The 14,343-nt window shown below is 38.7% G+C and overlaps 1 protein-coding gene and 1 non-coding gene across 3 annotated transcripts in view; both read right to left on the bottom strand.

Annotated features, from left to right (window-relative positions):
• Positions 1-14,343, bottom strand: part of DCTN4 (dynactin subunit 4) — a 30,895-nt gene that overhangs the window by 4,126 nt on the left and 12,426 nt on the right. For both annotated transcript variants that reach the window (XM_047875620.1, XM_047875630.1), the window contains exons 5-11: positions 13,772-13,879; positions 12,020-12,093; positions 11,679-11,791; positions 10,851-10,960; positions 5,485-5,558; positions 3,318-3,372; positions 2,228-2,335 (exon numbers count right to left, since the gene is read on the bottom strand). In XM_047875620.1, coding sequence (XP_047731576.1) covers positions 2,228-2,335; positions 3,318-3,372; positions 5,485-5,558; positions 10,851-10,960; positions 11,679-11,791; positions 12,020-12,093; positions 13,772-13,879 — 642 coding nt within the window. The remainder of the gene's footprint in view (positions 1-2,227; positions 2,336-3,317; positions 3,373-5,484; positions 5,559-10,850; positions 10,961-11,678; positions 11,792-12,019; positions 12,094-13,771; positions 13,880-14,343) is intronic.
• Positions 12,808-12,911, bottom strand: LOC125147154 (U6 spliceosomal RNA). The gene has a single exon (XR_007145033.1). It is a non-coding gene; the product is annotated as a U6 spliceosomal RNA (small nuclear RNA).

Here is a 14,343-nt window from a genome sequence, read left to right as displayed (position 1 = left end):
GCCTTATGTTGTAAGCAGGCCTCAACTTTGCTATGTCAGAGGTTAGCAGGTAACAACGCCAACCATATTTGTAATTATGGATACAAATGAGCCTGGGGAGGTATGAAGAGAAAGAGAGCAAATCTACAAGCTGGGTGTACATATCAGGCACTTCTTTCTGTCTCACAGGTTATTAGTATTACTAAAAAAGCAAGTTGCAACCGTGTGGATGGAACTAGAGTGTGTTCTGCTAAGTGAAATAAATCAGTCAGAGAAAGACAAATATATGATTTCACTCATATGTGGAATTTAAGAAACACAACAGATTAACATAGGGGAAGGGAAGGAAAAATAAGGTAAAAACAGAGAAGGAGGCAAACCATAAGAGACTCCTAAATACAGAGAAAAAACTGAAGGTTGCTGGAGGGGAGGTAGAAAGGGGGATGGGCTAAATGGATGATAGGAGGGGGGCGCCTGGGTGGCTCAGTCGGTTAAGCGTCCGACTTCGGCTCAGGTCACGATCTCGCGGTCCGTGAGTTCGAGCCCTGCGTCGGGCTCTGTGCTGACCGCTCAGAGCCTGGAGCTTGTTTCGGATTCTGTGTCTCCCTCTCTCTCTGACCCTCCCCCATTCATGCTCTGTCTCTCTCTGTCTCAAAAATAAATAAACGTTAAAAAAAAAAAAATTAAAAAAATAAATAAGTGGATGATAGGAGGGCATTTGTTGGGATGAGCACTGGGTGTTATATGTAAGTGATGAATCATTGGGTTTCACCCCTGAAACCAGTATTACACTGTATGTTAACTTACTTAAAATTAAATAAACACAGTTTTAAAAACCACAAACTTTTAAAAAGAGTAAGGACAGATGAGTGTCATCTCTCTTTGAAAATGATGCTAGTAAGTGAAATCATTAAAAAGCAGAATGAAAGGTGCACCTGGATGGCTCAGTTGGTTAAGCTTCCGACTTCGGCTCAGGTCATGACCTCATGACTCATGGGTTCGAGCCAGGAGCCTGCTTAGGATTCTGTGTTTCCCTCTCTCTCTGCCTCTCCTTGCTCGCATGCTCTCTCTCTCTCTCAAAAAATAAATAAATAATGGGGCGCCTGGGTGGCGCAGTCGGTTAAGCGTCCGACTTCAGCCAGGTCACGATCTCGCGGTCCGTGAGTTCGAGCCCCGCGTCGGGCTCTGTGCTGGCAGCTCAGAGCCTGGAGCCTGTTTCCGATTCTGTGTCTCCCTCTCTCTCTGCCCCTCCCCCGTTCATGCTCTGTCTCTCTCTGTCCCAAAAATAAATAAACGTTGAAAAAAAAAAAAAAATTAAAAAAAAAAATAAATAAATAAATATTAAAAGAAAAAATTTAATGGAGGAGTGCCTGGTGGCTCAGTTGGTTAAGCATCTGACTTCGGCTCAGGTCATGATCTCATGGTTTGTGGGTTCAAGCCCTGCATCAGGCTCTGTGCTGACAGTTTGAAGCCTGAAGCCTGTTTCAGATTCTGTCTGCTCCTCCCCTGCTCTCAATTTCTCTCTCAAAAATAAAATAAAGCATTAAAAAAAATTTTTATTTTTTTTAAATTAAAGGGGTGCCTGGGTGGCTCAGTCAGTTAAGTGTCTGACTTCAGCTCAGGTCATGATCTCCCAGCTCGTGAGTTCGAGCCCTGTGTCGGGCTCTGTGCTGACAGCTCAGAGCCCGGACCCTACTTCGGATTCTGTGTATCCCTCTCTCTCTGCCCCTCCCCCACTCAAGCTCTGTCTCTCTCAAAAATTAAAAAGCAAAACAACAACAACAACAAAAACCATAAATTTTTTTTTTAAAAAAAACAGAAGGTCATCCTGGAAGAAAAGATAGAGGGAAGGCCATTAAGCTCTTCTGCTATGCCGAGGAATCTGGGTTTCTTTCCCAAGTCAGAGGGATTGCCAATGATCAGCATGTCGTGATCAAAGTTAGATTTTAGAAAGATCATTTCGGTGGTAAGACAGAAGATGGGCTGGAATGGAAGTGGGGGTGGACTCAAAACAAGGCAGCCAGGAAGTTACTGTCACAGTGCATGTAAGAACGGAAGAGACCTTCCAACAGAGCAATGGTAGGGTGATTGTGCATAAAGTAAAAAAAAAACTCAAGAGGTAAAATCAAAAGAACTTGATGACGACTTGGGTATGGAAACGGAAGACAGCATGGAGTCCTTTAAGCCAGGTCAAAAGGCCCCTCCAGGAAAAGTAAGAGTCCATCAGGATAAGGCAAAATGCACCTACCTTAGCAGTGCTATTGATATTATCCGGGTCTCCCTCCTCACACTCCACCAGTGTCACATGGGTGAGGTTCTCCACTGGATTCGTAAGCGTCAGGAGGACCTGGCTCTCCTGGGGAACACGAAAAGCCTCTCTTAGACATGTTCTACTACTGCCACCTAGGGCCACTTTCTTAGTTGCTATACCAAGCATTTCACAAAACTGTCACCTTCCCCGCAATCCCCCATTATTTCTGAGTAGTTAACACCTACCTACACCTCTACATCACTGGGTCCTCCAAGTGCTCACTGATTCCTATTCTATTATTTATATGTCAGGCTATGTATGCTCTGGAGTTGCTATCACATGAGGAAATAGGACAGATCCCACAGAAAGGGCCAGTTACTAGATCCAGAAAATCTGGGGACTATACATTATCTAAGCAATAAAAGCTTGTAACTCTTGTTCCACCCAGCCCTCCACTTAGGGACTGAAAAAGAAGTCCTCATAAATATGAAAGCCACAGGGTAAGCAGACATAGAAAAAATCATTCATCAAGACTTGAAAGATTTTTATGATTTCTTGAACCATAATTTGCCCTTATTTGGTACTTTGTTGAGATTAGAAAAATCTTTTAAATGAACATGGACTACATAAACATCTTCATAAGCAGCATGGAAGGAAAGAACTAAAGAGGCTGCTGCAGAATATTCTACAACTCATGGTGGGGGGTAGGAGGAGGGGGCACAGATAAGGACCTCAAAGAAGAGAAAGGCCATGGTAAAGAAATCCAGTTGATTCCTGATTATCTGATACACTCACAGGCATGAGATGGTGGAATCACGTGGCTAAAGATGCTTGTGGGGTAAAATATCTTCTTTCTGTCCCCACCCATGATCCCATCTTTGTATAATGTACACACTACTCCTTCTAAATGTATGCCAAAGATGCTGTTGTCAAGAATCCCTGCTTAAAGAAATTAAAAATCGCAATTCCTTTATGATTCCTTTCTTTTCTATCCCTTGCTCTTGAATCTCGCACAGCCACCCACATACATACATGCACACATCTCTGATCAATCCTTTGTCTCCCTGTTAACAAGCAAAGTACTAACCTTCATGTAGCGAAGGTTGGGAATTGACATGATTCTCACTTCTGGAATATAATTGCTATGCATGAATAAAAAAATACATTAATGTTCATTGAAGTCTCTTAAAATTATTGTTACTTTTTTTTAAGTGAGTACAGCAAAGATTTCTTTGATTAGAACATGGCACAGAAATAGAATTTTAAAGAATCATATGATATCATCATAATAAGAACTTAAGAAATGAAACCAACTGCTAAGGAGTTCTTTCTTAAATCTTAAGCACATTTCTAGTTTAGGGCCCATATATCTGTGTGTATCATGGTAGACATCTTCCTTATACATTTGCTAGACATATTTTTTGAGATTTTATTAATTCATTTCTGTAAATCTAACAGGCAACTGGTTATGGGACCCAAGACTTAGTAACACCATCCAGGGGTGTAAAAACACCACCACATTACTTACCAAATACTTTTACAAAGATCCCAGGCAATGTTTTAAACACTTAAAAAAATTAACTTACATAATCTTCACTGTAACTGCATGACACAAGTATTATCATCATCATCCCCATTACAGAGATGAAGAAACTAGGCTTGGGAGAAGTAACTTACTGGTGAGTGGCCAGGATTCAAACTCAGACAGTGTAGTTCCAGGGTCCTTGCCCTTAACTACTGTATGTTTTGTTGCCTTTTTTTTTTTTTAACGTAAATGTTTATTTTTCAGAGAGTGTGTGTGTGAGCAGGGGTGGGGCAGACACAGAGGGAGACAGAGGATCTAAAGCAGGCTCTGTGATGACAGCAGAGAACCCAACATGGGGCTTGAACTCATGAACCATGAGATCATGACATGAGCCAAAGTTGAATGCTTAACCGACTGAGCCACCCAGGTACCCCTTTGCTGCCTCTTTAAGTAAGAAAATAGAGTATTAGACTCACATGTGCTTAGTCTGAACTCAAAACTGCCCAGAGTCAAATCCCAGCTCGGTGTTTATACACCTATTCTCAATGTTTTTGACTGCTGAGACGACTTATGTAGAAGTGCTGCATAATATTCTATACGCTGAGTGTACCTCAATTTAATCAACTAGTTTTTATGGTTAATTGGCTTGACACAGAAAGCGTTTCTAGCTTTTTGTCATTAAAACGTTATAATACACATCCTTACATATGCATCTTTAGATATTGGTGCTTTTGCTTCAAAGAATAGATTCCTGAGACAGTACTCCTGGGTTTAGTCTATGTAATTTTGTCTGGATATTCCAGACCACTCTCCAAAAAGACTCCATAAAGCAATCCACAAGCCTACCAACAGTGTATGCAAATACGTTTCCTCACATTCTCATGAGCACTAAATGATCTTTATTAAACTTCTCCTAACAAGTCTCAGTATCTTTCCATGTATTCATTAACCATTTGAAATTCCTCTTCTATAAGCTGCCAGTTCAAATCCTTTGTCCTACTCCCATTTTTACCTTTCCAATTTGTGGGAATTCTGTCTTCCAGGGACGTCAAATTTTTATCTATCATGGAATACCAAATACTCTTTCCTACTCTACTGTCTGTCCCAGGACTTTGTTGTCTTTTTTTTTTTTTTTTTTTTTTTTTTGCTAAGAGCAAAGCTGTCTATTTTCTTTAGTGGTTTCTGGGTTTCCTGCCTTACTTAGGAAGGGCTCTCTTGCCCTAAAATCAAGACAATTATTTTCCTAATTTCTCAAACTACTTTTCTTGTTTGAAAGGTGATTTTCGTACATAAAATTCCCTTCTCGACAAGTCCCAGTGAATTAACACTAATAATCACTTTTATCCCACTCAGAACATAATTAAGATGAACAATGAAAGGGATACTCTTCGATTTGCCATACATTATTATTTTTTACTTTGATATTTTGGATCAATACCAAAATTAGGCACTTTGTAATTTGTAATGAGTGACCAGTGACTCTCTGTCCAATAACAAACAAAACAATCTCTGCCCCGGACCACACTGTCCCTGTGTCCCTAGTACAAACACCCTTGATTCTAGGTCTATAATTTGTATTTAACTTCATGATACGTAGTTCAAAATCTAAACAGAAGAAATAGCAAAACTGTTCTGATGTCATTTTCTTCTTGTAAACCCAGAGTAAATACATTTCATATTGAAAAAGCCAAAAAACAGTAACTAAAAACACCAATCCCAAAATACTCACACAGCAACCAGCTGGATTTTGAATTTGATAGATGTTGGATTAAATTCTGGCTTGCTCAAATTATGTTCACATTTCTAAAAAGAAAAAATTCTAATACGTATCAGAGGAAAACAAGAACACCCGTGCTGGATCCACAGAGCTGCTAAATTCAGAAGGACAGCATTTACTCAAGGTTTGTCGTTTCATTCTGCTCTAAGACCACATATACTTTGAAACAGTGTGTATGCTACTGATTACCACAAGTTACAAAAGATGATGTTTTGGACTTGTGGATATAAGCAACCACACTATCAAATACTATCCTACCTTTGTGGGGCCTAACAACTGCTGAAATAATAACACATACTGGGTACGTACTATGTGTGTTGAGCAACGTGCTCCTTAGTTTAAGTGGATTTAAACATCACATCCACTTTATGAGGAAAGTTATGTACCATAACTATTATTGTCCCCATTTTACAGGTGATGACAATGGGGCATGGGAAGGATGAGTAATCTGTACTACTTCATGGATCCAATAAGAACTGAAGCTGGGATTTAAATCCACATAGTGTGTTTCCAGATTCCATGCTTTAAAATACAGTAACAATTATTTACTTACTTTCTTGAATGGGTACTACATACATCTGGTTAAAAAAATTTCTTAATAGTACAAAAAAGTACAGCGTAAAGGTACCCATCACTTGTCCCCTTGTCCCGCTCCCCAGAGCCCAACCAGTTTCTCGTGTTTTTTTCACAAATAGCCTATGCACGTACAAGTATACACAGACATCATCTTTTTTGCAGTAACACAAAAGGGAGCACTTTATATACTCCTCCACCCTTTGTCTTCACTTCCTGTCTTGGTATTCCATGTCCGCACACACAGAGGTACCTCTGTATCCTACTGTCGTCATTTCTATGCCCAAATTGACAGATATCTAGGATGTTTCCACGATTCTGCTACTATAAATAATGCAGCAATGAGGATTCTTGTACAATCATTTCCCACGCGTTATGTTTTGCTAACCTGGTAACTATCAAATGGTGTCTCACTATAGTTTTAACAGACGCTTTCTGGATTACTGTAGGAATATTTTTCATGTTTACTGGCTACTGGGATTTCCTCTGCCATGACTTGCATGTTACTATTTACTGGGTATTTTTATCCCATTGTTATCTTTTCCTTACTAATTTGCTAAAGTTCTTCATGTATTCTGGACACTAATCCTTTATTATTTTTTTAAATGTTTATTTATTGGAGCGCCTGGGTGGCTCACTCAGGTGGCAACTATCCAACTCTGGGTTTTAGCTCAGGTCATGATCTCACAGTTTGTGGGTTCAAGCCCCACACTGGACTCTGCACTGGCAACGCAGAGCCTGCTTGGGATTTTATCTCTCTTTCCCCTCTCTCTCTGCCCCTCCTGCACTCTCTTTAAATAAATAAATAAAAAGTTTTTTTTAATGTTTATTTTGAGAGAAGAGAGAAAGAGTACAAGTGGGGGGAGGGGAAGAGAGCATCCCAAGCAGGCTCTGTACTGCCAGCAGAAAGCCCGACATGATACTTGATCCCATGAACTGTGAGATCACGAACTGAGCCAAAATCAAGAGTCAGATGCTGAACCGAATGAGCCACCCAGGCGCTCCTCCCTTTCTTTTTTTTTGGTAGACAGTCTGTATCAAGTAGAGAAAGTTCACTATTCCTGTTTTTGAGAGTTTTTTTTCTTTTTATCATGAATGGGTGTTTGATTTTGTCAAATGCCTTTTCTACATCTATCAATATGATCATGTGATTTTTTTTTTTTTTTTAAGTCTGCTGATGTGACGGATTTCATTGATTTTTAAATGTTGAACCAGCCCTGCATCCCAAGAATATATCCCACTTGGTTATGGTGTATAATTCTTTTAATACTTTTTTGGATTTGATTTGCTAATATTCTGTTGAAGATTTTTGCACGTATGTTCATGAGACACTGATCTGTACTTTTCTTGTAATGTCTGCCTGGTTAGTATTAGGGTGATACTGGCCTCATAGAATGAATTAGGATGTATTCCCTTTGCTTCTACCTTCTAAAAAGCCATTATAAGAATTGGTATAATTGGGACGCCTGGGTGGCTCAGTCGGTTAAACATCTGACTTTGGCTCAAGTCATGATCCCACAGCTCGTGAGTTCAAGTCTCAAATCCAGCTCTGTGCTGACAACTCAGAGCTTGGAGCCTGCTTCAGATTCTGTCTCCCTCTTTCCGCTCATACTCTGTCTCTCTCTCCTTCAAAAATAAACAAACATTAAAAAAAAAAAAAAAAAGAATTGGTATAACTAAATATGTGGTAGAATTCACCAGTAAACACGTGTGAGCCTAGGACTTTCTGTTTTGAAGGTTATTAGTGATTCAATTTATTATTTAATAGACATAAGCCTATTCAGATCACACATTTCTTCTTTTATCAGATTTGTGGGCACAGAGTTCATAGTATTTATTATCCTTCTGATTTTCATGGATCTCTAGTGATGTCCCCTTTTTCATTTGACTAGTAATTCGTGCCCTCTCTCTTTTTTCCCTACTTAGCCTGGAGAGAGGCTTATCAATTTTATTGGTCTTTTCAAAGAATCAACTTTTGGTTTTGTTGATTTTCTCTACTGATTTCCTATTTTCAATTTCACTGACTTCTGCTTGAATTCTTATTATTTCTTTTCTTCTGCTTACTGTGGATTTAATTTGCTCTTCTTTTTCCAGTTTCCCAAGGTGAAAACTTAGATGACTGATTTTAGATCTCTCCTCTTTTTCTAATCTATGAATGTAATACTATAAATTTCTCTCTAAGCATGGCTTCCACAGCATCACACAAATTTTTCTTTAAAAAAAATTTTTTTTAACGTTTATTTATTTTTGAGAAGAGAGAGACAGAGCATGAGCAGGGAAGGAGAGAGAAAGAGGGAGACACAGAATCTGAAACAGGATCCAGGCTCTGAGCTGTCAGCACAGAGCCCGACGTGGGGCTCGAACTCACAGACTGTGAGATCACAACCTGAGCCGAAGTTGGATGCTTAACCGACTGAGCCACCCAGGCGCCCTAGCATCACACAAATTTTGATAAGTAGTTTTCATTTTTATTTAGCTTAAAGTATTTTTAAATTTCTCTTGAGGCTTCTTCTTTGACACATGCTATTTACAATAGAAATGTGTTGTTTAATCTCCACATATTTGCTAACTTTCTAGTTTTCTCTTACTTCCTAGTTTAATCCCACAGTGGCCTGAGAGTAGACACTGTATGATTTCTATTCTTTCAAATCCATTATGATGAGCTTTTTGTTTTGTTTTGTTCTTTTTCTGGCCTAAAATGTAGACTGCCTTGGTGAATGTTCCAGATGAATTTGCGAACAATGTATATTCTGCTGTTGCTAGGTGAAGCGGTCTCCAAATGTCAATTTTATCCAGTGATGGATGACGTTGTTGAGTTCAGCTATGTCCTTACTAATTTTCTGCCTCCTGCATCCGTCCGTTTCTGAGAAAGGGATGATGAAATGTCAACTATGAGGGTGGATTCATCTATTTCTTCCTGCAGCTCTATCAGGTTTTGCCTCACATAGTTTGACACTAGTGTTAGGCATATACATGTTAAGAATTGTTATGTCTTCCTGGAAAATTAGCCCCTTTATCATTATGTGATGCCCTTCTTTATCCCTGTTAACTTTCTTTACTTTGAAATCTGCTCTGTCTGAAACTAAGATAGCTACACTTGCTTTCTTGATTAGAAAGATTAGTGTTAGCATGTTTATCTGTCTACATCTATTTACTTTTAATCAATACATGTCTTTATACTTAAAATGGGCTTTTCCTTCCTTCTTATTTTTTAAAATTTGTTGAGTACAGTTGACATACAATGCTACATTAATTTCAAGTGTACAACGTAGTGACTCAACATCCCTTTAAGCTATGCTGTGCTCACCATAAGCGTAGCCACTGTCTGTCACCATCCAGCACTACTACAACATCATCGACTATATTCCTTATGCTGTGCCTTTTATTCCAGTGACTTATTCATTCCACAATTAGAAGCCAGTATCTTTTCCTTTTTTTTTTTTTTTTTATATCTTTTAAATGTTATTTATTTTTTGAAAGAGAGAGAGAGCATGAGCAGGGGAGGAGCAGAGAGAGAGAGGGAGAGAAAGGATCTGAACCAGGCTCTGCGCTGAGACCAGAAAGCCTGATGTGGGGCTCAAACTCACAAACTGATAGATCATGACCTGAGCCGAGGTTGGACACAACCAGGTGAGCCACCCAGGCACCCCTTTCCTTCTTTTTTGAAGAGCTTTTTCATTATAGAAATATTCTTATATATGCAAAATACAAATTAGTAGTAGAAATTCCTAGTACATGTCACACAGCTTCAACAAATTAGCAACCTGTTAGCAACAATGACCAATCTGCTTTCATTTATACTCTCACCCATTCACCATGCCTGATTGTTTTGAAACAAGTATCAGACATCATGTCATTTCATCCATAAATGTTTTGGTATGTATCTCTGAAAGATATTTTTAAAAATAACAAAACTATTTTTATCCGTTAAAAACATGGAAAGTTCTTTTGATAGCATCAAAAATCCAGCTAGTGTTTAAATCTCCCCAAAGATTTCATAAACGTTTCTTCCTTTCATCCCCGCTCCCTAGCCCCTTTCTTATGTTTTGTTTGAATTGGGATCTAAATGAAGTCTACATACTATGTTTGGTAGATCTCTTCTAGAGCTGTATTGTTAACAGTAGCCACTGGTCACAAGTGGTCATTTGAAAGATTTAGCACCTCAGCCACATTTCAGGTGCTAAATAGCAACATGCGACTAGTGGCTACCATGTTGGGACTGTGCAAATACAGAACATTTCCATCATCAGAAGAAGTTCTGCTGAATAGCACTGATCTAAAAGGTTTCTTTCCCTTTTTTTTTTTTTGTTTTCTTTTATAATTTATTTATTGAAAAAATTCAGTTGTTTGTGTTATAAATTCCTAGAGGCTCGATTTTGCTGTTGTCTTTCCTTTCTTGCTTTCTTTTAAATTATTATTATTCCTTTTCGTTTCCTCTTTATTAGCCTAAAAGTTATATATTCATGATTTTCTTAGGGGTTAGTGCTATGAACTTATTAACCTTTAGGTACCTCAGTTTCCACATCTATAAAACAGGGGTAACAATAGTACCCATATCTCATAGTTGTAAGGATTTTTATCTTGAAGGCATTTAAAATGATGCCTAGACACCTAGTACATTCTCTGTAAGCATTCTTTATATTTACTACATCCCCAAAAGTTTCGATGTTAGTCAGATACCAATGTTTAATTTATTTTTGCTTTTCTCTTATACAAATGGCAACTCTACAAAATGGAATAATTACCCGACAGCGCAGGGACCGCTTGATCAGAAGATGTTTGTGACGAGGATAGAGCTGTGAGGCACAGACTGGCTGGAAGTCAGGCTGCAAGAGGCGCTGCTGAAGGGTGGTCACTAGTATGAAAGGCAGGAACCAGGCTTAGTTTGTAATGACTTGGTCAAAATCAGGCTTATATGAAATTATCACACGAAACAACACTTCCTTTGTGAATAGTTCTTCAAAAAACTACTATATTGAAATTTGACATTTTAAAGTTCCTCAGGGGTGCCTAGGTGACTCAGTCAGTTAAGCATCAAACTTCAGCTCAAGTCATAGTCTCACAGTTTGTGAGTTCGAGCCCCCTGTCAGACTCTGTTGACAGCTCGGAGCTTGGCTTTGGATTCTGTGTCTCTTTCTCTCTCTAACCTTTCCCTGCTCACACTCTGTCTCTCTCTCAAAAAAAAATTTTTTTAAAGTTCTTCAAATGATTGTATCCATCTCACTTGCTACTTGATTTATTTTACTACTAACAGCTATGGCATTAAAAATCTCAAAACCCAGGGGTGCCTGGGTGGCTCAGTTGGTCAAGTGTCCGACTTTGGCTCAGGTCATGGTCTCACAATTCATGGGTTCAAGCCCTGTGTCAGGCTCTGTCCTGACACCCTGGAGCCTAGAGCCTGCTTTGGATTCTGTGTCTCCCTCTCTCTCTACCCCTCCCTGGCTCATACTCTGTCTCTATCTCAAAAATAAATACCCATTAAAAAAAAAAACAAACTCAAAATCCAGAGCATTTAGTAACCAAAGCAGATTAGATGTGAAATAGAAACAAAGTAGAATAATGTAAAATATTACCTTCTGTTAAATTGACTGGCCTTGTATAGTAATCTTCAGGTAGAGGTTCTACTTCGTCCACGGCCTGAGCTGGCTCAATCTTTATCTCTTTTTGGTCCTCTCCTTCTTTAAGGCTAAAAGATAAAAAGCACTAATTTCTCAAAGGTCCACCTGATTATATTCAAAGTCTATGATAGCAATAACTGAAGCATTCTTCTATTGTAGGACATTCTTTCTCCGCTCAGGTCTTTTCTAAGCATGAGACTCTTCTTCCCCAGTAGCCACTGTTTTACGTCACATTCCTTTAATATTCATTTTGATACCTGCTTTTCTCCTCCAAGCCATTTAATGTCCAAACTTACGACAGTCCAGCAAGGGTACTGATGGTTGCACCAGCTCGTGGTCGCTGAAGCCTCGTTCCAAGACCATATTTGTCCTAAAGAGAGTTCAGAAATCCCGATTACAAATCCCGTATTTATACATCCTATTTACCAAAAGAAAGATTTTGGGGTGGGGCAGCATGAGAAGCTCAGGGAAATAAGCAAAAAAAAAAAAAAAAAAAAAAGCTAATTTAAAGTTCCTTTTAAAGAAAGAAATTTGTAGCCCCACATCACTTTATTCTTAAAAGAATAATAAAAGCATCACACATGGAGACTGAAACTATATTAGTACAGCAAAATTGAACTAAATGTGATTTTTATTTATTTTTATTTTTTACTATTAATCTAAAAGTATCTAAGCAATGGCTCTATGGCTTAGACCAGAACTATGTGGAGTGTCTAAGCTACATGATGAATGTCTTCATGGAACACCAGTGATCACCTGCTAACTTCTTCAGGGTTAGCAAGAATCATAAAAGAGAACTTACCACTACATGAATAGTGTGTTGCTGTAGGCCCCCAAATAGCAGCAGGTTGCAACAGAGACAAAAAAATGCAGCATAAGATAGAAGCAAACTCATACAGCAGGCAGGTTATAAGGGAAGCTGGAAGAATAATGCCTTTAATTCAAATTCCTCTCCTAAACATACTAGTGCGTATGCTGATTATAGCACTGAACTATTCCGTAAGTTTTATTTAGCCTTCATTAAAGTCTCTGGCAAATGTAGATGCCTTGCATGTCTTAATGTTTTATTAAATACTAAGTTTTTTTTTTTATAGAACGCTTCACAAATTTGCATTTATCCTTGTGCAGGGGCTGTGCTAACCTTCTCTGTCGTTCCAATTTTAGTATATGTGCTGCCAAAGCGAGCACAAAACTAAAGGTTTTTATATGGACCTCACCAACCCTTAGAGTTTCAGTGATTTAAACTAATTGTCATACAGAAGCAGGATGGTAAGTTACATTTCCTCAATTGTCAAACTACCCTACAGGATTTTTGTGAGAATTAAATAAAATGGGAAAAGCACTTAGCACGGTGCCTGAGACATCACTGTCCTTCAATAAATGTTACGTATTCAATGTCAACCTGCTGGGCCCCCAGCAAGTATGGAGAAAATAAATTGTTCTGTGACAGCAAATGAAACTTGGGGGACAATAACAAAAGCGCCAAATCCTAACCTTTTGCTTCTGGATTGGTAGTACAAACTAGTCAACAGTGACTTCCATAAATAATTCCTAACAATTACACATACATATGTTACTATTTATTTAACCACCCAAATGCATTGCGTAAAAGTCAGTGTTCTTCACACTGGAGAAACACAGGAAGGTGCCAGAAATAATCATGAGAGCTGGAAAACCATTACTACAGGATGTCAAAGGTGGGCTACTGGGTAACGTGAATAAAACCTACCACTTGCCCACCTTCTTCTGACTTTCTGTTTAAGAGTTCTGTGATGCCTACAAAATTAAACATGAGCTGTGGGGAATAATCAGGAGAGAGAGGACAGTGATGCAAAAAGGAACACAAATGTCCTTAAAACTGAAAGAACTCAAATAGAACTCGTGATATGGCAAAAGCGTTAACTGCTAGACTTAGACACCAGGATTCTCTGCTACTCATCATTCAGGAATCTAAGGACAGTGGCCAATTTCCGAAAGGGTCACTGTTCTCATGCCACACAGGCCTCGATCAATGAAATGCGCACTCCTTTTTTGGACCAAGTCCTCACCGAAAAAGCCAAAGGCATATAGTTTCTACGCCGTGCTAGTTTCTTGCGATCTCGTTCAACCTTCTCTTTCTGAGCAAGCTGCTGGTAATACTCAATCAGTTTGTTCATCTGTAAGAAATCAAAGATGCAGTATTTGTTTCATAAAAAGCTAACAGGAAATATGCAAAATTAATCAACACCACTGACCGGACACATAACAAATGAAGGAGACAAATTACTACAGTAGTCAAGTTTGCCCTTCAAAGAGAATTTCTCTTTATCACATTTCTCTCAATTATTTGCAGAATTAAAATGGAAACTGTGGCAATAGGAAGAAACGGGCAATGAAAAGGCCTGGAAATTTCAAGCCCTCTTTTTACTATTCTTTTCCTTCTTTACTTATTTCCCCTCACAATTGCTCCCATTTTCTCTGCATGGCCACAGGACATCTAAGACTGTGACAGCTTGTACTGTCTTCTCCACCACTCATACCTTTTCATTTTTAAAACATATTTTAATCCTAAGAGCAATATATGTTGTGAAAAGTTCAAACAATATTTAACATAAAGAATAAAAAGCGATACTTCTCTTTT

This window comes from Prionailurus viverrinus, chromosome A1, assembly GCF_022837055.1.
Source record: "Prionailurus viverrinus isolate Anna chromosome A1, UM_Priviv_1.0, whole genome shotgun sequence".
Lineage (NCBI taxonomy): Eukaryota > Metazoa > Chordata > Mammalia > Carnivora > Felidae > Prionailurus > Prionailurus viverrinus.
Note: the sequence above shows the minus strand (reverse complement) of the source record. Positions and strands in the feature narration are given on the sequence as shown.